Raw genomic sequence first — 25,353 nt, forward strand, 5'->3', positions numbered from 1 at the left:
ACACTACCTGCGTACAACATGAGTCCTTGGCAACCAAAGTTTATAAAACAATCATGGTAAGTGCGCATAAAAACTATGATGAAAACTATTTCGTATTCAATGGCAGGAAAATGATTGTTGGAGAAAACATGAATATGATTAACCCAACTGCCCACTTTCCTCTGATCGATATAGCAGGAAACACTTTCGGCAGAAATGCACAGAGTAATGCATTAGGCCGATACACACTATCCTGCAGGGTATCTAGACAAAAGAGAAACATGATTTGTGTAATGCTATCTATAAACTATCACTGCATAAAAGCTACAGAAACAAAATGATGAATAAATAAGAATGAAATTTTAAGACCATGATAATAGACATAATGGCATGATATGAAAACATGTAAAAGGATAAATGGGAGGAAAATGATTGTTGAAGAAAGCACAAAAGCTTAACCCAACTGCCCACTTTCCCCAGATCAGTATAGCAGGAAACACTTTCGGCACAAGACGCACAAAAAAGCGTTAAGCCGATACACACTATCCTGCATGTCAAAGAATACATACTAGCTACCATGATAACTATACTGATCATACACCAAAAAAAGTAAGAAATATATCAAGCATACTTTGGTTTCAATCAGGAAGAGGACAGTGAAACATGCACCATAGATGTCACTTACACCACAAAGAACATAATAAAGATGAAGCTTGTATTAGTTGCTGATGTTTGCAACTTAAAATCTAGAACTCTTTACCAAGATTGTTAATAACGAACATTACATAACGGCAAAAAAAACATGAAGCACATGCATCAGATCACCTAAACTTGTTCTCATTAAGCAACTGGGATCTCAGCTGGAAGTGGCTTCGAATACTCATCCTCATCCTTAGGGGCATGGATGGTAACAAGATCAGGTAGAGGTGTAGTTGGTCCTTGCTTGCCCTTTGGATCCCAGTCAAGCATAATCTTGACCTTAATACCCAGCACACCCTGAAAACAACAAGCAGAACGTCAGAACAGAAAACGACAAGCTAATCACAAGGAGACAGCACCATTTATCTAAGTAAATGGATTACATGTGATGTAAGGACAAACCTGTCTTAGAAGAACATGCCTAACAGCTGAGTCAATATACAAGTTAACAGGATGACCAGAAGAAATCATGTATCCATCCTTGAACTTCATGGATTTGGCACGCTGGGCTCTAAGCTTCCCACTCACAATAACCTGCAAAATAAAGTGTAGTTTATCAATATCTAAAAAGAATTAGAATCAAACCAAACATATCATGCCTTTTTAGTTCACAGGAGATAGTACCTCACAGCCTTTAGCACCACTCTCCATAACAAACCTGAGCACACCATAGCATGCCCTGGCAAAAGTACTGAATCAGATAACAGTCAAAATATATAAACCTGGAGAGAAAATAGTATGCAGCACTAACTAATTCACATTTGAAGAAAAGGAGGCTAAAACTAAACAAATGTGGCCAACAGGATCATGCATTAGAAGCCAATTTAGCAACGCTTCGCAGCAGAGACAACCCTAGTTGGCTCAAGTAATCTAGTCATCTTCCGACACAAAGTTGGTACATAGTGACCTATTTGCTTTATAGATGACATAGAACAGATGCAAACACAATATTTACTAATAGAGAAACGCATCCATAATAAATGATACAGTATTATTATCCATCTAAAGCATTGAGCTGTGGAAGAGAAGCAAACTCAACCACAAACTATGAAATGCAATAGAGAGTTGTATTTCATCTCAGTCATCATCGAACACAGGCCTGGCACGAGAAGGCAGACGAGCCTGCTGTGAGAGATGACATGATGGTGATATCCAAGGAATGCTAGATTCGGTTTATGTAGGATGGAGAACAACCTTCTAACGGCGAGGCCACCGAGGAGCTTGTAGCGGAGCGACTCGGCCTGGGCGATGGCGCAGAGGCCGCGGTTGTTCACCTTCTCGGCGTAGAGCTCCACGCCGTTCTCCGGGAAGCTGAAGCGCTTCTGCACCACGGACGTCAGCTCGCGGATCCTCCTCCCCTTCTCGCCTGAAACGCGACAAGCGCAACCAGACTCAGATCGGGAATCTCAGGAACAGCCGGGAGGGAGCACACGGGAAACGCACGCGCACGTACCGAGGACGTTCTGGGTGCGGGTGGCGCGGATGATGATCTCGGTGCGCATGGGGGTGACGCGGACCTCGACGCCGGAGTAGCCGTCCTCCGCGAGCTCCCGGGTCAGCATCTCGTTCAGCTCCGCGAAGAACACCCCATCCGCCACGAACTGCGAGCAAACGGCATGTCAAATCAGCAGGTTACGCGATCCAGAGTGTTCATAGGTTCCGAGCCGAGGCGAGACTTACCTTGCGCTTCTTACTGATCTGCGCGTGAGTCGCCATTGGAGAGGAGGGTGGTGGCGGCGGCGGCGGCGGATTGAAACCCTAGATTTGACTCGCGCTGTAGGGCGGGGAGCGAGTGGGAATATATAGATGAGCGCCGGATCGGACGGCAAGGGTTCGTCGAAAGTTTTTCATCTCGGTCCCTGGTTTCTTCTCATTTTGTCGATAAATGGACTTGAGGTTACAACAAGGTACCAAGTATCAACACCCTATTCTTTTCTCACCGGATTTTCCATTTTTTTACTATATTGTAGTATCTAACTTTACAATAATTATTTAAGGTATATAAACGACTAGATTAACTATTATAGAGATAAAACTTTAATATAGAAATATGAGATGCAGAACGTTCATATTTTTTTTGCACATAATGCGAGCTTGCAGAAATCCAATTATAGAGCTAGGGCTGTGTTTTTTTATTGGTTTATTTCTAGATTATTTCTTGATTCTTGAGCACATACTTACCAAACCGAAAAACGATTTGTTTTTGCAAAATGTTTATGAACCTTATATTAATTAATTCTATCATTTATACCATTAAATAACTATTAAAATTTAGATAACCTCTCCACTCATCTAAACAATAAACCAACTTATGTGTTAGAAAAAGCTTAATCATGGTCAGGATTTGCAAAGTCGATGGAAATTGCTTGGTTTTGTGAATACCGGAGGTTCCAATCTGGCTTGAGACCAGAGGTCGCTCGGTAAATTGGTAAGTTAGAAAAACTTACTACCTCCGTTACAAACCTCGTCTAAATTTATTTATTGACGAACGTATATAATTTATATATGTATCTAGATTCATTAACATTTAACATCCTAAAAAGTCTTATATTACGAAACGAAGGGAGTATTTGTTTACAACCTTTGACCAATCTTTACAAGCAGTCAATGGTTGTCAAGCGTTTTTGCAAAAACCTAAAGATGTGTTTGGTTCTAGGGATACGATGGGTAGGATAAAGCCAACCCATCTCTAGCCCTGTTTGGTCTCTGGCCCTGTTTACTTGGTAGATGGGTGGGATGGATTGGACCAAAAAAAAATATTTCTCTCAGATCCCCAGGATGACCACGATGCACAGAGGAATGTCCATTTTATTTATTAAATTTATTTGAAATATATTACTTGTATAGATACACATCTAACTACTCTATATTATTCATACATTAATCCTATATTAATATTTAATATTTTATTTTAGATATGAGAAGTAACTTCTATCCTATCCTCTCCTTTCAACCAAACAAAAAACAGGTCCAACCCATTCCATCCCATCTCATCCCTTAAAAAACAGGATCCAACATATTAATCCAATCAAATAGAAAATAGAACCAACCCATGATGAACCAAACGCATCTCACTAGTTTGATTATTTGTGCACACTGATGCTCGTGTATAGGGCGCAACACACTTAAAAATGTGTCATCTTTCTAAATTATTTATAAATATATTTTCTAACAAAGCGAGTAGTCAAAGTTTAAACCATTAGTATGAAGTGACGAGAAGGGTTCCTGTGTTAACCGTGAAAAACTTGTAACTACATACTAGTGGAAATCGAAGGCTAAAGACTTATCAGACTTACAAATTACAACCAACCCGTTGTTTGCTCATTAGGTACTTTCATGGAAGAACCATACGAAAAGTACTAAAATTCACAAACCACGAACTCAAAACGTCCAAGCCATGGAACCACAGCGACATAACAGTGTATAAAGCAGACTCTGTACAAAGGTGCACAAGCTCGCTTATAAACCAGGTCAGGATACAAAATGCCGGCTGACATAAACATCTGGAATAACAACTAGGTTTGACATGGCACTACCAGATCAAGCACTGAAGCAAACTAGGTAAGCTGAAAGTTTACTGAGGCTTGGCAACAGGTTCAAGGGCTTCAATCATCACAACACTGTTTCCCCTAATAACCTGTAGAAGTTATTGCATTATATCATATACTTGAGTATATACTCGTATGCGATATCTTATAGACGGAATATGAACTCCAGTAAACAGTAATGCGAAGAAAGCTTTCGTTCCAAATATTTTACTTACCACCATCCCTATGTCATTCTTCTCGTTCCCATTAACCTCCACCGTGTTGTCCACGACCAAATTCATGAACTGATCAAATCCTCGAAGAGTGCCAATGACAACACGGTTTGCATTCAGCTTGACCGGCAGAATTGAGTGAATGGACCATTAAAGATGAGCAAGAAACATGGATTAAAACCATACTCAACACCATTCATGAGCATTATTTGCAAGTCAACAATCAAGCAGTAACTAGACAAAATTTGATGGAATTACAATATTTTTTTCATGTTTGGTACTTCTAAGCTCTAAACAATCAAAAAGTCCATGGCTCCACGCAGACCAAATTTGCCTGTCATTAACAAAATTAGCTTAGGCTAAATGACATATACATAGCCACAACTCAAATAACTATATTAGGTATTGGTACCGATAGCAACATGGTTCCACAATAAATCAATATTTAGATCAAAGAGATAAACACGTAGCAACTGAAACTTTGAGGATCTGATTTGGTTTTTGGTGGGATGGGAGGTAGAGTTGTTTTCCTCCCTGAAAGAGTTAAAGAGTTAAAAGCAACTATTACACAATCAAGGCAGACTATCAGTGTAATTATGACACAATGCTTCACTTGGAAAAGAATCCATAGCTTTTCAAATAATGTCGTCATTTAGGGCAGATTAGCAATGTTGATTAATGAGAACCATGAAAGCCATGTAAAAAAAACATATTCTACTCAACAGGACAAGAATAACACTTGAAATTATATATAATTTTAAAGAAGAATAGAAAGTATGGAAGAAAAAAATTATAAGTTCAAATTAGTACAAAAGACCAGGAAATGGTACAATGTGCACAAGTATCTGAACATGCCACTTGATAAAACTTAAAAACTATATGTAGGAAATGAACAGAATAATAAATGCCCTATCAGAGTAACTACGACAGAAGCTTCATTTGGACAATAAATCCATAGCTTTGCTAAGATATCATCATCTAGGGCATTCAAAAATCACAATCACCAAAGCAAAATACTGCAAAGCTATTGCAGAACATGTCATCTGCAAACTACTAGATGACTGAACCAGGTGCATTTGTATATCAGAGATGGTTCAAACAAACTTTCAATTTTATAACCAGCTTACAAAATCACAACAAACAACCAGAGATGAATTCTTCAGCCGAAACAATTTTGAGAGAGCTACTAACATTGTTACAGCTACCAGCACTACCACATCACAAATAAACATGAAAAACATTACAGATCAATTCAGGCAGCATAAACAAAAATTCAATATATCTAGATGACGATACCAAATCATGTACCAGGTATTAACTACTACTCGTATTCTTCTTAACATCCAATTACCCATATCCCATTCACCAGGTATTAACCAGTATTAATATTAACTATAATAATTGTCTTCACCTTCGTAATATCCCCTATCTCTGCAAGTTGCAACCTAGAACTCTTCCAACTTGGACCACAAATCTCAGCTAACGTCGACTATCAATAACACGACGGAGCGATTATTAGGTGATAACCGCGCATCCATATTCACCGAGAACTACAAACAAACGGCATAGAATTAACAAGGCAGCTCGGGTCGAGTAAGTGCGCTTACTTTGGAGCTTCTTGTCCATGTACCTGCAAACCATCAGAACAAAAAGCCAAATCAAAATCAAAACCATGTAAAAAAAACAACCTGGCAAATATGTCGAACGCAAACGAAAGAAAAAGCGCTGAGAAATTACTTCTTCAGATCCGGAGGCTGCCCCGATCGGCTCATGGCGACTGCCCGAAGAGAAATCCGGAGCTTCTCCGCTCAACCGAAGCCAAATCTTCGGAATAGGCGAGAGAGATGGCCGCCGCCGCCGAGGAGAACCCTGAACCCTAAATAAGCCCGAGACGGGTTCGCTCGCCTCGGCCTCAGGATAATTAGTCAGTAGCTGACATGTGGGCCCGCATACGGAGAGGAGACAATATAGAATTAGTAGTAATTGCAGGGGTGTATCTGCAAAGCTACCCGCCGAGCACAACGGAGCGCGGAGGAGAAGACACCTCCTCGGAGTTCGACGGGACGACGACTCGACGAGGGAGATGCGAACCAGCGCTGCGGCTGCTGCTGCTGCGGCGGCGGCGGCCGGGGCATCCGCCGCCGGAGATGCGGGGCCAAGCTCCAGGGGCGGAGGTTCTGGAGGTGGGGCCCCCGCGCGCCCGCGGCGGTTCCCGGGGGCGGCGCAGCCGGAGGTCATGCGGGCGGCGGAGAAGGACGACGGCTACGCCGCCCACGTCACCGAGGCCTGCCGCGACGCCTTCCGCCACCTCTTCGGTCGGTCCGCGTATCTTCCCTCTCCCTTCGCCCTCCTCCCTATCTCGTAGTGAGATTTGACTTCGTGTTCCGTGAATTGATGGTTGATGGTTGGTTTGGGTTTTTGTGATGATGCAGGTACCAGGGTCGCCGTTGCTTATCAGAACGAGGTGAGATCTAAATTGGCTGTGTCGGCGTGTGGCTTTACTTGGTTTGTGTGATACTTGTTGGATTCTGCCTGAATTTTTAACTTATCTGCGTATACGAATGACTCAATTGTACTATCTACGTACGACTGAAATACTTTGACCATTGATTAGGCAAAGGGGTTCAAGTGAGTGACACTGCAGCCGTTAATTAATTCGGTCGTACCTAAGTCGGATGATTGAGTCGTACGTATAGCAATTTCCTTATGTTATACATTGTCTGCTACATAGACTGATGATATGGGGGTGAATACTTGAAATCATATTAATTGTATCAATGTTTGGGTACCTGTAGTTCAAATTGTTGGCGATGAGATTTTAATGTATCAACGTTTCACAACTTCAAATTTGGTTGCCCACCTAGCAAGATGCATGCTTTCATGGCTTACAATTTAGGTAGCTATTACTGTACTTGGTACTAAACTCCAAATATCAAAGGGAGTTTTAGGGCCTTTTTATTTCTTCAGTGTTCTAACTGATATAGCTACTTTGCATTTAAATTCAAATAGCTAAGTTGTTCATGGCAATTTGAACTGACAGATTATGTAGTTATGTACTATACCTGATTTCCGCGCTTGATGGTGAAATTAGTGTATTTGCCAAGTAAGTTTCCATGCTTGAAATTGGGTTGCATTGTATTGCATCTCAGTTCTCAGATTCTCAATATTGTAGAATGTGTTGTGCTTTGTCAGTAGAAGCACGACCTTCTATGTTTAAATGAACTTCAGTAAATTGTTCTGTGGACCTGCAACATAGAGAAGTAATAAATTTTTGTTCTCTGCATTTGATTCGGTGCTAATATTCTTATTCATTGTCAGGAATTACATTTATTTTGAACATTTGCAGATAAAATTGCTTGGTCAATCCCTTTATTATCTGCTAACAACTGGATCAGGCCAGCAAACACTTGGAGAAGAATATTGTGATATATCTCAGGTCATAATGCCTTTTTTTCTTCAGTGCGCATTTTCTGTTTGATCTGGTACTTGGTAGTATATTGTTAGCTTGTTGATCATATGTTACCTTATACTTTTGAGCCCTTGTATGCGTTGCAAATCTGTCTCTGCAACTGTAGGTTTGTGGTATATACTCTTTGGATATGTGCTGTTATTTCAGTTTTACGTAAGGAACACAATAAATCTTTTATGGAGTAAGCGTGATGTTTTTGTTTAATCAAGGGATTACTTTGCATCTGAAGTGAAACACGTACCTGTTTGTTTTCCTTGAACATGCCAATCAATATGAGCCAAATAACTGGTAGATCCTATTAAAGAAGTCAAGGAAACACAAAACGTGTTGGTTAGTGAGATGATCAAATTTCTTACTGTAGACGACAAGGCACAGAAAATAGTTATTAGCAGAAAGAAGAGTCTCCAATGAATCATATTAATCTCTAAGGTGCTGCTAAATTGTAGGCTTGAAGCTGCCATTCAAAGAAAAAATTGGAACCAAAATTCACTCTATTATGCTTATGCTGCCTATATTGTAATTGAACTGAACAGGTTGCAACTTCGCACGGACTTCCACCGACACCTGCTAGACGGATCCTTTTCATTTTGTACCAAACTACTGTTCCCTACCTTGCTGAACGTATCAGGTTTGAGAGTAATAGTTTTGGTCATTCATTCCTGTTGACCTTGGTTCTCTTGCTGAATGAAACTGATTGCATGATTGTGATTTCAACAGCTCTAGAATGGTTGCACGTGGTATTGCCCTCACTGACTCTCAGCTTGATGACCATCCTGAAAGTGATAGTTCTAGTAGAGGCACTTCAGCACAATCATCAATTAATCCTTCAAGAAGCTTGAGTTTTTCTTATTTATCAAGGTTGAGAGGCAGAGTCCATACCATGTGGCAATGGGTTCTTCTGAAATGGCCTTCGGTATGAAACCATTCTAATTCGTGTGTGCCATCCTTTTTTTAGTGGAAAGCATCTCTTGATTTAGTCGTAGAGAAATGTTTTTGAAGTCTTAAGGTTGTATTGACATTATGAAAATGCATTTCTTTCCTAACACCTATATATGTTGTTGCCTGTCCATGATATGTATGCAGATGCTGCCATTTGCTCAAGATTTTATACAGTTATCTATCCGGGCAAATCTGATGCTCTTCTATTTTGAAGGTATCTTATGTTTGACACAGCATGTCAAATCCTTCTCTCTCTCTCTCTCTCTTCATTTTGAAATGAGTTTGAGGACAAATAACTTGAGAAAATTGCACTGTTACCAATAAAATTTGGCTGGTACCAAGTAATACCACCAAATTTTCATCTCCACTCCATACCTTAGGATTAGCACTTAGCACAAAGCTTTCAAAAAAAAAAAAACACTTCTGTTGCCATCTGTTACCTTTCCTGTTTGGACTCCCTTTGTGACCACGGAAAAGAAATACATAGGTCACTCCCTTCTTGCATCTCCCAGTCTTCTTCTTCCTTTGCTCTTCTTCTTCATTGGCTCAATGGCACCCATGGAGGAACCACATCCACCTCCTCACCTTCACTGCTCCGCATCTAAAGATTCTTCGCTAGGAAGTAGATGACACCCTTCCCACCACCTTCCAGGTGCACCAATTGCCAAAGTCACATGCATAATCAGTTAATCACAAAGTTCCTGGGTTGATGGGGTTGAGGAGCATGGTACACTACTTGTGAGAGGTTTTCACAAGGTGGGGACGAAAAATGTCCCTGCATTTTTGGACAGTGACGACTTTCCGGGTCAAGGAATGCTGCCTTCGACCCTGTTTCCTGTGAGGCCATGGTGAGAGCACCTGTGAACTCCTCCCCCAACAGCCACCTCATTGCCTTTGACCTTCTCCCCCAGCGGGGGTGGGGATGGGGTCCTCCTTCCTCCGAACTTGTCCCCTATCTCCTGGGGTTCACTGCCATCTCTCGCCGTCCCAAAGTTCACTGCTATCTTTCGCCAAGCTGAGGATGCTGGAGGAAGCCTCCTCTTCAATGGCAGCCAATGCCATGGCTCCGCATAGGCACCACAGAAAATGTTGCTGCAACCACGGAGATGTGCTTCTGTGCTTAGAGTTGCATTGCAGTCCTTAGCCAAAGAGGATAGTGTACCAAGCTCTGGCAGATGACAGCATTGGTACTGTGCTAAGCAGGAAGGCAAAATCATCATGTTTTGATGACATTAGTCTGCTGCTGACGAAAGTGGTATAGCTGGAAATCAGAAGTTTTTGGTGGTGTTTGGTACCACCAATTTTGGTTGTACGAATGCAGTTTTCGCAATGAATTTTGATAGATAGAATGACAAGTAACAAATGAAGAGTTTACTTTTCTTTGTACTAAGTCCTTGCCTAATCATGGAACCTGAACTTAATATGAGGCAATTAAGAGAATGAAATTACCTGCGATGCAACTTATTGGTAAATGCAACTCATCCAGTTTGTCATAAGAATCTAACTGAACATCTCTAATGAACTGTGCAATTCAGTTCTGATGCACATGAGAACACTATCATACTCTGTGTCCCCGGACACCGTTCCATGCATTTCAATCATTTAGTTTATTTATGTTAGGATGCAACAACATGGTAATAGTGTACTATCAAGCCTAAATTGATGGATTAGCACTGGCTCTGTAAGAATTGGTCTTATATTCTTTTTTATCACCTCAATTGGATCTGGAGTAACTATATGATATTGACTAAACTTGTATGTTTCCAATATGCTGTAGGATTGTATTATCATTTACCGAAGCGAGCAGCTGGCATTCGTTATGTATTCATTGGGAAACCAATGAATCAGAGGCCCAGGTATTCTCTTTTCTTTTCTCAGCTACTTTCTGTACTATGCGAATAAATCTTAAGAGACATTGGGTTGTGAAACACCTGCAATAAATGATTTTGAGAATGCAGATGCTAAGACTTTTCATGGTCTAGTTTTTTGGACTATCTTATCATGGGCATTTCCTTTGAGAGTTTAAAATTCTCCATCAGGTCAAATTTGACTCACCATATTTTGCAGGTACCAAATCTTGGGTATTTTTCTGTTAATTCAGTTATGTATTCTTGGTGCTGAAAGACTTCGAAGAAGTAACTTATCAACAATAGCTAGTTCGATTAACCAAATCTCATCTGGAAGCTATCCTTCATTCACAGGTGCACTACTGCACTCTCTTTTGCTAAGTTTATCAAAGCAATTTTGATTTTGTCAAAGCTTGTGTTTACTTGTTACATGGATATAAAATGTGCTAATATTATCTTCGTGAACGTGAAAACAGGTCGAGGTGTCCCTGTTCTAAATGAAGATGGAAACATCATCAGTGACACCCGCCATGGTAAAACTGCAGATTTGGCTTCTGGTTCAGAGGTAGTTGTTTTCTCTAGACAAATTCATTGAGATGAGTACTTTTTGTGTCGCAAGAACCGTTAGAAAACCAGCTTATCGTTGAATAAAATGTTTAGCTTTGTGTTGGATGCCAAGAGCTTTTAAATTATGGAATTCCGAGCTGTTCTTCATGCCAACACATTTTCTTTTTCAGACTATGGATGAATTGAAAATGCTTTTTACCACTATTCTTATATTATCTGTATGCCATGTGGTGTATCCTGTGCATGAATCTGATGCTTACACCTGTCATGTTGTATGTCTATTGTTCAGGCATCCAGTAGCAAGAGCAAATGCACCCTTTGTCTCAGTACCCGCCAGAATCCCACTGCCACAACCTGTGGTCATGTCTTCTGCTGGTAAGACTTGTTTTTCAATTATTATGTCTTCACGGATGCAGCCTGATATTTGTCTCTCCTGCGCTTGCTTTAACGGTATAGTAATTCATCACACAACATGCAGGGGTTGCATTATGGAGTGGTGCAATGAGAAGCCTGAATGCCCCCTATGCAGAACTCCGATTACTCATTCGAGTTTGATTTGTATATATCATTCAGATTTCTAGCAAATCATTGCCCGGAGTCTCAGATTCCAAGTAGCAAGTCATCATATCGTTCTCCAGTGGATTCATCAATATGATACACTGAATCCAACAAATTTTTGTGAGAACTCTGCATTCTGAAGTGTTTTAGTGTACCAAGAGAGCAAGGAGATTATAAAGACCGATGCTGTCACTCAACTGTGTTGTAGAGAGCTCAAATAGCACAACCACCAAAACGGAAACCAGATGTTCCTTTCTAGCGTAAACGGATACCCATGTATATGTACATCTTGGATACAACCTGGCACTTTATAGGGTAGAACAGTGTCATCTTCCTTCTAAAAGCCAGTGTCTGACTGGAATCATAGAGCAAAATTCATCAACATGAAATTCTGAAATATACACCTGCATCACGTTCTTTGATTTCCGTTCCGTGAATGCCATACAGAGCTTTGCCCGTACGCAGCCTGCGCATTTCTTCTTCCCTCTGCATGACTGCATCTGTGTAGAGTTTTGTCGCAAGTGCCACCAACCTTACTCTAATCCGGCGGCTAGAGGAGAGATCCACCATGGTTTCACCCACTTTTTACATGCAACCCACTTTTCACAAATCTCTCTTCCGTAACGCAATCCATGACGACGGCACAGCGGCATGCTGCAGCTCGTGCACACTGCACAGACCAGCACACCACCCGCTACAAAATCCACCTCGGTTCGCCTCCACAACGTCGCTGTCTCCGCCGAATATCATTTCCATTTTTAATTATCTTCCCCCCTCCTCGCTGAGCACCATGATTTGCCTCAGAGCCGCACTCCCCTTCGCCTGCTCCCCTCTCCGCCTCAACTACCCCGCCTCGTCCCGCGCCGCCGCCGCCTTCCGCGTCGCCGCCATGTCCTCGTCCTACTCCCCCGCTGTGGCTACGCCGATCGAGCACATCGTGCTCATCAAGGTCCGCCCCGAGGCCGCGGCGTCGGGCGCCGCGGCGGCGATGGTCTCCTCGCTGCAGGCGCTGTCCACGGCAGTCCCCGGCCTGTCGTACATCCACGTCGGCCCCGTGCTCCGCCTCCGGTCACCGGCCGCGGAGGCGCTGGGGCCGACCCACATCCTCCACTCCCGCTATGCCACCAAGCCCGACCTGGCCGCCTACGCGGTCCACCCGGCGCACGTCGCCGCCGTGCAGGGGCACGTGCTCCCCAACGCACTCGACACCACCGCCATCGACTGGGTCAACGCCGCGCGCGCGCCGTCCCCCGTCTCCCCCGGCTCCGCGGTGCGGCTCACCCTGGCGAAGGTCAAGGAAGGCGTCGAGGTGCCCCAGCTCGTGGAGAAGGTGGCCGCGGCGACGGCGGCGGCCGGGGAGGCGAAGGGCGCCAAGGTGAGCTTCGGGGAGAACTTCTCCCCCGCGCGGGCCAAGGGTTTCCAGTTCGGGATGGTGGCGGTGTTCGACAGCCTGGAGGAGCTGGACGCGGTGGAGGGGGACAGGAAGGTGGAGGAAGCCAAGGCGGCGATCAGGCCGCTGCTCGACGAGGTGCTGGTGCTGGACTTCGTCGTCGGGCCTGCTTCCGCGGAGGCTCCGGCGCCGGCCAACCTCTGAGAGGTTTGCCTTTGTTGAATACTCTAGTTGTTGCCTTGTTCGACCGATTGAGAATAATGCAATCCCTGTGATTGGGTGTGCTGTGGTCTGTGATTAGCAATGGCAATTGATTTTGGCATGAATAAGAGTTGTACCTTACTGGAGTACTACCTGACTACCTGAACTAGAATCAAGAAATTAGGGTGGTGGCTCTTGCTTGGACGTTTACCAAACATATCAGATATGCTTGATATTGCCAGATAGTCTAAAACTTGCAACTTGGTGCTATGCCTTGTATTGCCTCTGTTTCGCATTATAAGATGTTCTAGTTCTTCGCTGATTCATATGCATGCTAATGAGTCTATATACATATATAAAACATATTCATTGATCCATGGATGAATCTAGGTAGGGTCAAAACATCTTATAAATATGGAATAGACGAAGTATCAGATATGAAAGAACCACTTACATGCCATTGGATAATCTTTTAGTTGGGATTTGATATTCATTTGAATGAGTATAATCTGGCATGCACTAGTAAAGTACAAGTATTTTAGTCTTTCTCCAATTCCAGCTTGTGAAATGAAATCCTCAAAGGCGTAATTTAAAAGATGTCATTTGGTGATTGTGAAGTATGATATGTTGCAGTTTTTGGATGTTTGGGTTATCACATTTTGAGCAGTTTTGATGACTTTGGCCATGTTAAAGTTGTGGGGTCACTCCATGTAATAGTGGCCTGGACCTATTTTTAGCAGCCATAGTGGTCTGGACTTGGAAATGGCCCGGTATTCATACATGAACTTTGGTCCATACTTTCGTAGAAGTTAAAATACATGTGCCTGGCATATTGGACACTGATTCAGTTCTTAGGGCAATGTTGGCTTGATTACCTGCAAACCTCGAGCCCTTTCAGAAGAGGTATCTATGGTTTTATGGCAACCATCCACCCCACTGGCCTACTGGATGTTGGTCTCTTTGACAATGTTGAATGGAACAGAACAGACGTACCTTTCACAAAACAAGAGATACTGCCCATTTTGAAAGAGCCAAAGGCACACCAAGCTCCATAGGTTTGATAGCCTCAAAGTTCAAACTTCAGTTTGGTCTTCATTCTGTTGCCCATCAGCCAATAGCTCTACAGCTAACTTTAACACAGACCTTTTTTTTTCTTCCTTTATAATTTCCTGGGAATTCGCTGTAGAGTTTTTTTTGACAATAAACTTGTAGCATACAAACACTATTCTAACAAAGTCACACCAAGTATTGTCTGATAGCTGATAGAGCTGATGAAGTTCAGAAACCAGGCCTAATATTTGATTCAGAGTGAAGTTATATATGACATTTTTGCTCATTAAGAAACTTAGCTTATAACAAAAGACCAGTCACATCCTTTTAAGAGTTCATGACAGCCTTCGTAAACATAGAGAGTGAGGTGATGGTGTGCGGGACTATGAGGAATGTACCACATCCCCTAGGTTGAATGATGAATTTTATTTGCTGTCAAAATTATTTCCCTGATACTTCCTTTTTAACTTTTAAGTGTGCACAATATTCTGCTACCTTTGCAACTAATACTCTGACAAAGGGAAGACCTTGACGTCTATATTCAAACACCGTAAACAAAGAGAAACAGTTTTTTTTTACAATTGTGTTTGTCTTTTTCTTATACATGATTATATTTTGTCACATTGTATTTTGCAACTGAAAGACAGTATTAATTGATAAACTGGGATTAACTAATGTTTAGGAAGGTATACAGTTTAGGATAAATGGCTCTCCACAAAGGGAAGGGATGATTTGATTGCCTATGACACAATTTTTTGAATTTCTCAACAACCAAATCCTACATTATATGAATTTCTAAGCAGGCATAATAGCTAAGATGTTTGCATCCAAGCAAAACAGTGTTATAGTTTCGAGGAGTGGAACATACTCAAAGCAAGACACTAACTGAATCTGCAATATGCTTAGTTCCTTGAGAAGTGGTCACAACTTACAGGAGCCTTATAAATAAAATCATGTAGACATTTATTTTGATGACGCCATCATACATTCCAACACTGAGATGCATAAAACCGTTTACTCACTAACAATGAGTCTACTCCGCGTGCATCTATTTTTATGCAGGAAAAAACCATTTGACTAACTAGGCGGATCAAACCATCAAATCACATCCTAGATTACCATGTTATACCATTTCTTGCAGCAATATTTTGGCACTTACATCCACATCCATCTAATGCAAATGCTAACCAAGTCTACCGAGCATCTGTGGTTGCACATATTAAGGCCTCCCTCGTGGAGAAGCTGGCATGAGATTTCTGAGGCAAAGACACTGTCACAGAAGCAAGTCCAGGATGTACTACAATTACCGGACTCACTGCTCCCACCCGCAGCACGTCCTCGTGCGGTGCCAGTACAGCAGCAGCTCCGGCCATGTCTGCAACCTCTGCGGCGCCGGCTTCCGCGGCCTCGTCGGCCTCCGCTGCAGGGTCTGCGACTTCGACATCCACGAGCCCTGCGCCGACTACTTCCAGCCGGCGATCTCCCACGCCGCGCACCCGGCGCACGGCCTCGCCCTGGGCCGCGTCGCCACGGGCGACCGCGCCTGCGACGTGTGCGGCGAGGCGTGCCCCCGGGGGCGCCTCGCCTACCGCTGCGTGCCGTGCGGCCTCGACGTGCACCCGCTGTGCACCATGCTCCCCGCGGCGGCGCGGAGCCCGCTGCACCCCGACCACGAGCTCGCCATGGTGCCGGCCGCGCCGGCGCCGCCGGAGCCGGGGCGGCGCTGCCTCTGCTCCGGCTGCGGCGAGGTTTGCGGCGGATGGTTCTACCGGTGCGGCGCCTGCGGGGTGGGCCTCCACGCCGAGTGTCTCAACGGCGCCCGCATTATGAAACCAATACCCGGCAGCGGAGGCCAGAGCACCGGCGGTAGCGACGGCGGCAGCCATAGCACTGGTGCCCTGAAGCCGAGCCGGAGTTCCCGTGTCGGCGAGTTCATTCTCGAGGCTGCGGGCAGAGTCGCCTTCGACGCGGCGACGGACCGCCTAGCATCGGCGGTGCTGGACCTGCTGGCGCTCGACAGTGCCGGCGGCATCGACAGCGCGTCTTCCTTGGAAGGCTAAAGTAGTTCTATCTCCCTCGTTCACCACTTCCGTCCTATGATCCTATGCATCGATTTAAGCCCAGTAGAAACCACACGATGTATGATGAGTACAAAGCTATCTCCTCGTTTTCCCATCAAAATCCATTGTTACTACACATGGTGATGGTGACGGTGCGCTCGAATTCTTCTTCTCCAAGTCTAAATTTCAGATTACATTGAATATGTTCTACCATTACATTGTAAAACTAAGCCAATCAAGCAACAGCACCTTTCCTATTTTACGGTGGTTTTGGTTGTAATATTTGCTATGTTTATGGCTGTGTTATGTTGTTAGATGAAGATGGAATATTAAAGATTATCTTATTTTTTAATAGCTATTTTATGCTATAAACAATAAAATTAACTACTGGAAAGTTGAAAATCCACTTTAAAAATATAAAGTGATCAACTTCTATATATAAACTTTTTGCAAAACACCGTTTAACGATTCGAGAAGCATGCGTGAAAAAATAAAGAAAAATCTGTTTAAAAAGAACACAACACATAAACTTTACATATTTTCTTGACATCGATATGTGAGTTTGCAGTTACATGAATATGTGATGTCATTCTAGTTTTAGAATTTAAGGTGAAAATCAAGTAGTTTTAGTTTACGTTATATATATAGACGACACTCTGTACCTCTCAAAACATGCCAAAGTCAACTAATATGATGTTTTATGCAACATTATATAGAAACTAGTGATTCCATATACAAAGCTTGATTATAAAATATGTCTTGTATAAATAGCTCAACATGATTTGTGTCCAATTGAAAAAAAAGGCGATGTAATGTGCAATTTACTATTTCCCTATATGCGACATGTATAATTATGGGCATTGCACCATAGTATACTAGATTATCCATGAAGAATCTTGTTATCAATGTTGCCCTTTCATACATCGGTAGATTAAGAACGCCGTTCTAACATTTTGAATCCCTTTCGGTGAGATATGTGCAATCTAATAGTAAATTAGCTAAATTTTACATATAATCGTGCAATATATACCATAGTTTTCTACAAGTGAATTTCAGTTATGCAACTCTGCAATTGTTTTTTGCAATGTCAAAAATGGACAACATTTTAGAATCTTGCTTACCAATTACAATAACACTTGTGAGTTACACCATGAGCAATACATAAATGCATAGTCATTTCATGATTAGATTGTATTTCTAGGGAGAAATCCATTACATATTCAGAAAATAAACTGAACGGCCCTACAAAACCAATCAAAATCCGTAACACTATATAACGGATACAACCAAGCTTCCATCCAAAAGATTCTACCTGTCAAATATTCACACTGCACATATAGAAAAAGTATGTTAAGCTTAGCAAAAACTAGTATAACTCAGATCAGGTGTATAAAAAAACTACAAGAAACTTATGGAATTATCATTATTTACTAGTATTTTCTTTCTTGAGATAACATAGGGAAATCATTTTGCACAAAATATGCATATGGATATGGTATACTCACTCATTTATAACACTGTTCCATTCTTCTTCGTTTTTGTCTCCCTCGTAATCCTCATCGTCTATCTCTAGTTGTTCATTGTCTTCGCCCTCCTACACCTGCTCTCTTTTCTTTTCCACACCCTCCACATTCCCACCTTCAAAGCCATCTTCTACATCTAATATTTGACCTTCATCATCTTCATCATCCCTTCCATCATAAATATTTCCTTCTCAAGGCTATGACCCAAGTTATTCTCGAGGCTGCGGCGGTGGCTAGAGCATTGGTGCCTTGAAGCCAAGCGGTAGTTCCCATGTTGGTAAGTTCATTCTCAAGGCTACGGGCAGAGTCATCGTTGATGTAGTGACGAATGGGCTGATATGGATGGTGGTCGATAGTGTTAGCAACACTGACGATACATCTTCTTTGAAACAATACCAAATAACCGATGGCTTTACATGATGCATGAGTAGATATCTCCCTTATTTTCTATCGAATTTGATATTAGCATTCTTTGTGTAGTAAACTTTTGCCCTCAAATTCTTAATCAACATCAAGTTTTTGGACTAAAATTTAAAACTTGTTGTTTTTCACCTTGAAAAACCCAATATCCTATTTCGCGGTGACCTTCGTTTATATTGTGCTGTTTTTTCTCTTAAATACCCCCTTATTATGCTTGTTTCATTACTAGCAAACACATGTTTTTTAAAAGTTTATGATGAAAATAAACTCTACATTTATCAATACTCCTATTCAGTTTGTATGTATCTCTTATTGAACATATCAAAATAAGATGGTGTTTGGTATAATCACGTAGGGACTAGTGATTCTTCTTGCAAAGATTGTTTATGAAACATGTCTTATGCAACTCGGGTAAAAAAATAGAAATGGTTTTCTGCAATACATCAAAAAATATGAATGAGTTCCTTCGTAGTATTGCTCACTGACATGTATGTCCCATGTGCTATTGGGCCCACATTTTAGTGAGTAGTACCGTAGAAACAATACTGCAAAGGACATCAATCCCAGAAAATAAATAGAATATGCACATGTTTCTATATATGTGTACACATTATAATGGGTATTGCGCCATGTTAGATTAAATTGTATGAAACATTTTTTCCTAATGTTTCCTATTATGTAGGCCACTACATTAAAAAAAGGTCAGTTTACATGTTACATGTGTAAAAATTACAGAGTTAGAAAATACATCATATGTACCATTGCTACCAGGGCCACATGCATTTTTAAGAAATTCTTACGTTTATACAATCACACTTGTGAATTACACGTCATAAGAAATTTAGAAATCCATTACATAACTTGAAAATAAAGTAAATGGCATTAAGATTCTACCAAAAATCCATAGCACTACATGATGCATGATGGATTGAAGTACACTTAGTCATAACTAGAAATTAAAGAAACCAATACAACCAAACTTATCCATAAGTAAACACAAAGTTGACAATTATTATCTCCTGCTAACTTCACAACGCGTCTTGAAAACGTAGAGCATCACACTGCAGAAATAGAAGATAGGAAATCAATTATGTTTTGTAATAATTTTCGCAAAAAATAGTAGTATAGTGTAAATTGGATTCATTTGAAAAAAAATTAAAAAAAATCCTTTTATGATTCAGTTAAGACTATTTTACAAAACTAATTAGTAGTATATAATATTGTTTTTACTTCTAATAAAGGGCTATTTTCTTCAACAAATGAAATTTTCACTTACACAATTTAGTATGAGTATAGTACGCACACTCATTCGTAAACCTCATTTTTGTTTTTCTTCTTCGTATTATTCTCTTCCTCCACTTCTTCATCTCCGTTTTCCCTCTCTTCCTCACCATCCTCCTCCATCTCTTCTTCTTTGTCTTCAACCTCATGTTCTTGTTCTTCCTCCTCCTCATCCTCATCTTTGGTCTCGTTTAATTGCTCACCTTCATCTTCCTCCAATTTATCCTCCTCTTCACCATCTATTAACCCATCCCCTTGTTCTTCTTCATCTTCGTTACCGTCATCCTCATCCACTACCTCAACCCCCTCCTCCCGCTCTTCTTCGTCTTCATCTTCCTCACTACCATCCTCATCCATTCCCTCCTCCTCCTCCTCCTCCTCCTCTTCCTCCTCCTCCTCCTCGACCTTCACATTAAGATATTCTTCTTCGTTATCTTCTTCCTCATCATCATCTTCGGCCTCCTTCAACTGCTCATCTTCATCTTCCTCAAAATTATCCTCTTCTTCATCCTCTTCGACCGTCTCCCCCTGCTCTTCTTCTTCTTCATATTCCTCATTATCATCATCATCCACTCCATCCTCCTCCTCAACCCCCACTTCGAGAACTTGTTCATTGTCTTCCTTATTATCATACTCCTCCATCTCTTCTTCTTCTTCTTCTTCTTCTTCTTCTTCTTCTTCTTCTTCTTCTTCTTCTTCTTCTTCTTCTTCTTCTTCTTCTTCTTCTTCTTCTTCTACCACGTCCTCCTCCTCCTCCCCATCTTCTTCATATTTAGCCCTTCGGTTCTGCTTAGCTTCATCTTCCTCCTCATCCTCAATCATGTCCTCCTCCCCATCTTCTCCTTCATATTTAACTTCTTGGTTCTGCTCGTCTTCATCTTCCTCATCATCGACCACGTACTCCTTCCCATCTTCATATTTAACCCTTGGGTTCTTCTTGGCTTCATCTTTCTCACCGTCCCCTACAAACTCCTCCTCTTCAACCCCCTCTTGCTCTTCTTCAACTTCGCACTTCTTATCTTCTTCCAATCCAACTTTGGTTTCATTCTTTTCATTCATATTCATTGCCACTTGGCTTATAATTGCTCCACCACCCAACATTCCTGCACCAAGCATCGCTGCACCTACCAATCCTGTCTTTTTAGTTGGCACTAGCCCTTGCCAAGAATCACTCCTAGTCCCAACATCCATTTTACCTTGTGCTTCAGCTTCTTTGGGTTGCATAAGAACTTTTGCCCCAATATTTTTTACTGTTGATTCTTTAATTTGTGTGTCTTCAGTCATCCCAATATTTGTTGTTGCTAATCCTTCAGTTTGTGAACCCCCAGGCACCTTGATATTCGCCGGCACACTCTGTGAGCCTTTATTCATCCTAACATTTGTTGCTGTTGATTTTGTACTCTTTAAACCACTAGTATTCCTAACATTTGGTGTTGTTGGGTCTTTAACATGTGAGCCTCTGGTTATCCCAATATTTTTTATTTTTGATTCTTTATCCTCTACGTCTTCTTTTGTAAGATCGGTAGAATCTTCTATCCTTTTCCTTGCAGAACGAGAAACCTCCTTTTTCTGAGGGGGGTTTGAAATTCCCAATTTTTTCTTTGAGGGGATTGTAACATTTGTTGTTGTTGATCCTTTAATATGTGAGTCTTCTTTTATCTCAACATTTGCTAATGATAATCCTTTAATATGTGAGCTATCCTTTGTTTGGTCATTAAGTACTTCCCTTTTATGTGTTGGAGCACATGAAGCTTCCATTTTACTTTTTGGTGGATCTACACAACTCCCACCTTTTTTTTGGAGCGGACTTGTAACTCCCACTTTTTCTTTCAAGGGGCATGAAACATTTGTTTCTTTTGATCCTTTATTTTGTGAGTCTCCAGCCATAACAACATTCGCTCTTTTTTTATGTGAGTCTTTAGTCATTCCAATATTTGGTAGTGTTGAACCTTTAATATGTGAGTCTCCTTTTGTCAGGACATTAGAAGCACCTATTTTTTCCTTTGGGGCACATGAAACCTCCACCTTTATTTTCGAGGAAACTCCTGCCTTTTTTTTCACATGGCCTTGAACTCTCAACTTTTTCTTTGGAATATCTATAGCATGTGCTACTTCTAATCCTTTAATACATAAGTCTTCAGTCTTTTTGGCATTTGCTAATGTTGTTTGTTTAATTTCTAAGTCTTTGGTTGTCCTAGCATTTGTTATAGAAAATGCTTTAATTTGTGAGCTTCCTTTTGGCAAGTCAATAGGATCTGCTTTCTTTTTTCTTGGAGGACACAAAGCCGCGACTCTTTTTTCCGAGGAACCTATAACTCTTGCTTTTTGGAGGGATGGATTGGGAGCCCCAACCTTTTTTTTCCGAGGGGCTACCTTTTCTTTCGGTGGTCCTTGAACTCCCACGTCCTTACTCATTTTGCTCTCCTTTCCAAGCTCTCTTGGTCGTCCACATTTAGGCATCTCTACAGGTGGCCCATCTTGTAAATTTGGATCCCCTTCTACTGATGCTTGTGCACAATTCACATGGATGCTGAAATCACACGACTTACAACGATAACAAGTGATTGTACCAGACTGGGTGCATATATTGCAAGTAAATGGACGTTTGAGCTTGGTCTTTCTTAATTGGTGACCTGGATGTGAGGAGTGCATAATGACACTCGCCATCCTAGCATGGAGAGGCAAAAGATATTAAAGACCTAAGTATACTTGTTATTACCTCAATGTAATACAACAAAAACCAGTACTTTCTCTTTGAGATTAAAAGTTATTCAATTTTTTTCAAGCACGTGGATGTCTTAATTGCCACCACCCACCGCCATGGCGCACCATGCTAAACCGTGTTCCCTTAGTATGTGTGGCAAATAATTTTGGATTTTGTCATGTTAATTTTTTGACCATTTTTGTCATTTTAATTGGAGAAAATATATACATTTTTAATTATGTGTTCGTTTAAATTATAATGGTGTACATTAAAACAAAATAGGCAATTTATAAACTAGTTCAAATAAAATACTATAAATGTTCATGTAAAAAATAGTATATGAATGAGAGGAATAAGAATAAAAATCAAATAAATAGTTTGGTTTCAAAGTAATTATAGTTTGAGTATAAATATAGTCTACTACTTTCCCGTCCAAAAATATAACAAATTATAGGTTTTGAATTATGCCCCCCAAAATAGCAAATTATAGCTTAAAAAGTGAAATACCAAAAGCACCACTACATGCATGACCTATGCCTCATTTTGTGTAAGATCAACAAATGAAGTTCAAGACATATTAATGGAGCTGTAGTCTCTTTAGAATTGCTTGTGTCCAACTCTAAAAGTTTGGTATTATTTTAAATTTTGTTAAAACAATGCCTCTAGATTTAATCTCAAGGACCTTGCTAGAATAACCACATTAATGGGAGGGGCATGGAAATAATAACGTACTAAAAAATCACGTTAATCAAAGAAAAAAATAAAATAGACAACTGTTGTGTGATGTATATTGTGTAGATTAAACAAGCAATCTTGGTCAAAAGGCGACTTAGAAAAATTAATCTGCTTCGGATGGATATTATTAATGATTAAATAAAAGGGTCATGTCTATACAGTTCTAGAATGAATACGAACTAAGTCAAATACTAGATATCAAACAAGTTTATTTTCTCCACTTTGCTGCGGAGTATAATGAAGAATTTTGAATTTAAAAGTTTAATTTTTAGGTATAACTTTAGGCTGTTTTTTACTTGTCTTCTTAATAATCATGAAAAGAAAATTAGGCATGCCTGAAATTAATTTATAAAATTTATAATCAGCTCGTTCAATACAAAGATTTTCTAGGCATGTATGTGATTGTTTCTTTTTTTCCTACAGGGGCAAAATGAACATGGTCGCTTTATACAAGGCAAAAATAAAAAAAAAATGTTGACTACTAAGGTTGAGTTTGGAGGTACTCCCTCCGTTTCGTAATGTAGGTCTTTCTAGCATTGCCTAGATTCATATAGATGCTAATGAATCTAGACACATATAAATTATATACATTCATCAATAAATAAATTTAGACAAGGTTAAAAAGACTTATAATATGAAACATAGTAGCTAGGTAAAGAAGAAAGACGGTGATAATGCAAAACATGGTATCTCAATAATTACAATAAATTAAGTATAGATATTGCAAACCTAAAAATAGATTAACATAATTTTAGAGTAGTTTTTAGAGATAAAATACTTGCAAAAAATCATTATTTAGCAGTTGAGCAGTTCGGAAAGTGTGTTCATAAGGAACAAAGGGGTTTTCAGCATATCTTCCAAACGAATGCAGCCTAAAAACTCATGAATTAATTCTACTAGCATGAAATCAACATATTTGTTTTTGCTTTCAAGTGAAGCAGGGTCATATTACCCCGTTAAAAAATAATATATGCACCTGACTTATCTACCGTAAAGTTAAAAAGTTATGGTTGAAATAGAGAACACTTTTATAGAAATGTTAAGAATCCATTTTTACAAGAGTATAGTTTTAGCTAGTTAAACTGTTAAAGACAAATTAACTAACGACTTGTAGTGTGCCCTTTATTAATGCGTAGAGAAAACGAGGAGGAAATGTTATTGGTTCGATGGATAAACCAAGAGTGAAAATACAGGTAATGTTAAAAATGTCCATATGGTTTAGAAGTGATGGTGTAGTGGTGGTTTAGTATTACTTAGAGATTTTAGGTGAGCGATGGTACGCTAATAAGCTTTGGTGCTACATGATATTCCCAAATTAACTCTTTATCCAAGGTGGAAACAAAAGTGAATGACACTAGTAGGAAAACTAACTCCGTTGGATTCTAAAGATAAATCTAGACAAAAACTATCATGTCTCACTTAGCCAAGTAGTAGCAGTAGGTTACAGCACCTGGTTTTCTGTAGCCATCGTTCAACAAGGAGACATTGATTTTAGATCGCTATTTTAGCAAATAAAAATCACGAGTTATTTCTTTAAAAAAACTCACTCCATATATCAATAGACGACGTCTTGACTTTCTCTCATATTTGACTATTCATCTTATTCAAAACATTTATATAAAAATTTAAAATTTAAGTTATAGTTAAAATAATCACAATAAAATAAATCATAATTGCATGAGTTTTTTTAAATAAAATGAATGGTTAAACATGTACCAAAAATTTAACGATGTTATCTGTCAAAATACAGAGACACGGCAGTATGTTATATGTAAGATGGTAAAAACGCTATGCTTATTCGAATCCTACGGATACCATATGCTCATACAGTCGTACTTCACGTGAAAAATCACATGACCTGTGTACAAATGTATTTCCAGTATGTAACTATAGCTGAAAAATCCTGCGTGCTTCGAATTGAACATTAATTACCAAACAAAGCTATTCACATATATGCAAACGCTGGAAATTAAATATTTACCTAGTTGCCCAAGACGAAGCCGACGAAGAGCTGGCTCGATCTTAATTATATTATGAGCGTGTATATATCCCCAAGGTTAATTTAGCCGTGGAACTGGAGTAATAACACACGATGTCTATGATGCTAGATCCAAAACGATGGGCAATTTATAGATGTTTACTGTTGAACAAGTCATGCAACCTTGGCATCA

At 40.4% G+C, this 25,353-nt stretch overlaps 6 protein-coding genes and 2 non-coding genes across 11 annotated transcripts; 3 read left to right on the top strand and 5 right to left on the bottom strand.

Moving 5' to 3' along the window:
• Window positions 1–97: 97 nt before the first annotated feature.
• LOC121055081 lies at window positions 98–239 on the bottom strand. Its single transcript, XR_005812299.1, has one exon. It is a non-coding gene; the product is annotated as a small nucleolar RNA snoR135 (small nucleolar RNA).
• Window positions 240–394: 155 nt separating this feature from the next.
• On the bottom strand, window positions 395–533 carry LOC121055080. The gene has a single exon (XR_005812298.1). It is a non-coding gene; the product is annotated as a small nucleolar RNA snoR135 (small nucleolar RNA).
• A 63-nt stretch (window positions 534–596) lies between these two features.
• Window positions 597–2,465, bottom strand: LOC102708910 (40S ribosomal protein S3-1-like). 2 transcript variants are annotated; one of them, XM_006657883.3, is made up of 6 exons: window positions 2,359–2,465; window positions 2,132–2,279; window positions 1,873–2,044; window positions 1,303–1,357; window positions 1,081–1,212; window positions 597–975 (listed from the first exon to the last, which is right to left on the bottom strand). In XM_006657883.3, the coding sequence occupies exons 1-6, from the start codon at window positions 2,392–2,394 to the stop codon at window positions 820–822; spliced, it is 699 nt and encodes a 232-aa protein (XP_006657946.1). In that variant the 5' UTR covers window positions 2,395–2,465; the 3' UTR covers window positions 597–819. The 2 variants fall into 2 exon arrangements, with proteins under 2 accessions (XP_006657946.1, XP_040381620.1); XM_040525686.1 differs by having other exon boundaries at window positions 1,303–1,369.
• Window positions 2,466–4,076: 1,611 nt separating this feature from the next.
• On the bottom strand, window positions 4,077–6,370 carry LOC102709189 (U6 snRNA-associated Sm-like protein LSm7; the record flags this gene model as incomplete). The annotated part of the gene is made up of 5 exons (XM_015839233.1): window positions 4,077–4,315; window positions 4,442–4,558; window positions 4,697–4,772; window positions 6,046–6,068; window positions 6,176–6,370. Coding segments are annotated over 5 exons (474 nt in total), but the record flags the coding sequence as incomplete, so codon positions are not given.
• Window positions 6,371–6,463: 93 nt separating this feature from the next.
• On the top strand, window positions 6,464–12,217 carry LOC102704435 (peroxisome biogenesis factor 10). Its single transcript, XM_006658736.3, has 11 exons — window positions 6,464–6,753; window positions 6,871–6,902; window positions 7,785–7,874; window positions 8,441–8,535; window positions 8,625–8,820; window positions 8,991–9,060; window positions 10,624–10,702; window positions 10,914–11,047; window positions 11,170–11,258; window positions 11,550–11,635; window positions 11,739–12,217. The coding sequence occupies exons 1-11, from the start codon at window positions 6,522–6,524 to the stop codon at window positions 11,839–11,841; spliced, it is 1,206 nt and encodes a 401-aa protein (XP_006658799.2). The 5' UTR covers window positions 6,464–6,521; the 3' UTR covers window positions 11,842–12,217.
• Window positions 12,218–12,535: 318 nt separating this feature from the next.
• On the top strand, window positions 12,536–13,552 carry LOC102709385 (stress-response A/B barrel domain-containing protein UP3-like). The gene has a single exon (XM_006657884.3). The coding sequence runs from the start codon at window positions 12,609–12,611 to the stop codon at window positions 13,410–13,412; it is 804 nt and encodes a 267-aa protein (XP_006657947.3). The 5' UTR covers window positions 12,536–12,608; the 3' UTR covers window positions 13,413–13,552.
• Window positions 13,553–13,654: 102 nt separating this feature from the next.
• On the top strand, window positions 13,655–16,827 carry LOC121055007 (diacylglycerol kinase theta-like). Its single transcript, XM_040526332.1, has one exon. It carries the CDS (start codon window positions 15,707–15,709, stop codon window positions 16,517–16,519), a length of 813 nt encoding a protein of 270 aa, XP_040382266.1. The 5' UTR covers window positions 13,655–15,706; the 3' UTR covers window positions 16,520–16,827.
• Window positions 16,828–19,157: 2,330 nt separating this feature from the next.
• LOC102704995 (ABC transporter F family member 4-like) lies at window positions 19,158–25,267 on the bottom strand. 3 transcript variants are annotated; one of them, XM_040526035.1, is made up of 3 exons: window positions 25,164–25,267; window positions 19,766–22,411; window positions 19,158–19,523 (listed from the first exon to the last, which is right to left on the bottom strand). In XM_040526035.1, the coding sequence occupies exon 2, from the start codon at window positions 22,408–22,410 to the stop codon at window positions 19,768–19,770; it is 2,643 nt and encodes an 880-aa protein (XP_040381969.1). In that variant the 5' UTR covers window position 22,411; window positions 25,164–25,267; the 3' UTR covers window positions 19,158–19,523; window positions 19,766–19,767. The 3 variants fall into 3 exon arrangements, with proteins under 3 accessions (XP_040381969.1, XP_040381967.1, XP_040381968.1); XM_040526033.1 differs by having other exon boundaries at window positions 19,177–19,523; window positions 19,739–22,411; XM_040526034.1 differs by lacking the exon at window positions 25,164–25,267 and having other exon boundaries at window positions 19,177–19,523; window positions 19,739–22,619.
• Between the last annotated feature and the right edge of the window lie 86 nt (window positions 25,268–25,353).

The sequence above is a fragment of the Oryza brachyantha genome, chromosome 7, assembly GCF_000231095.2.
Source record: "Oryza brachyantha chromosome 7, ObraRS2, whole genome shotgun sequence".
Lineage (NCBI taxonomy): Eukaryota > Viridiplantae > Streptophyta > Magnoliopsida > Poales > Poaceae > Oryza > Oryza brachyantha.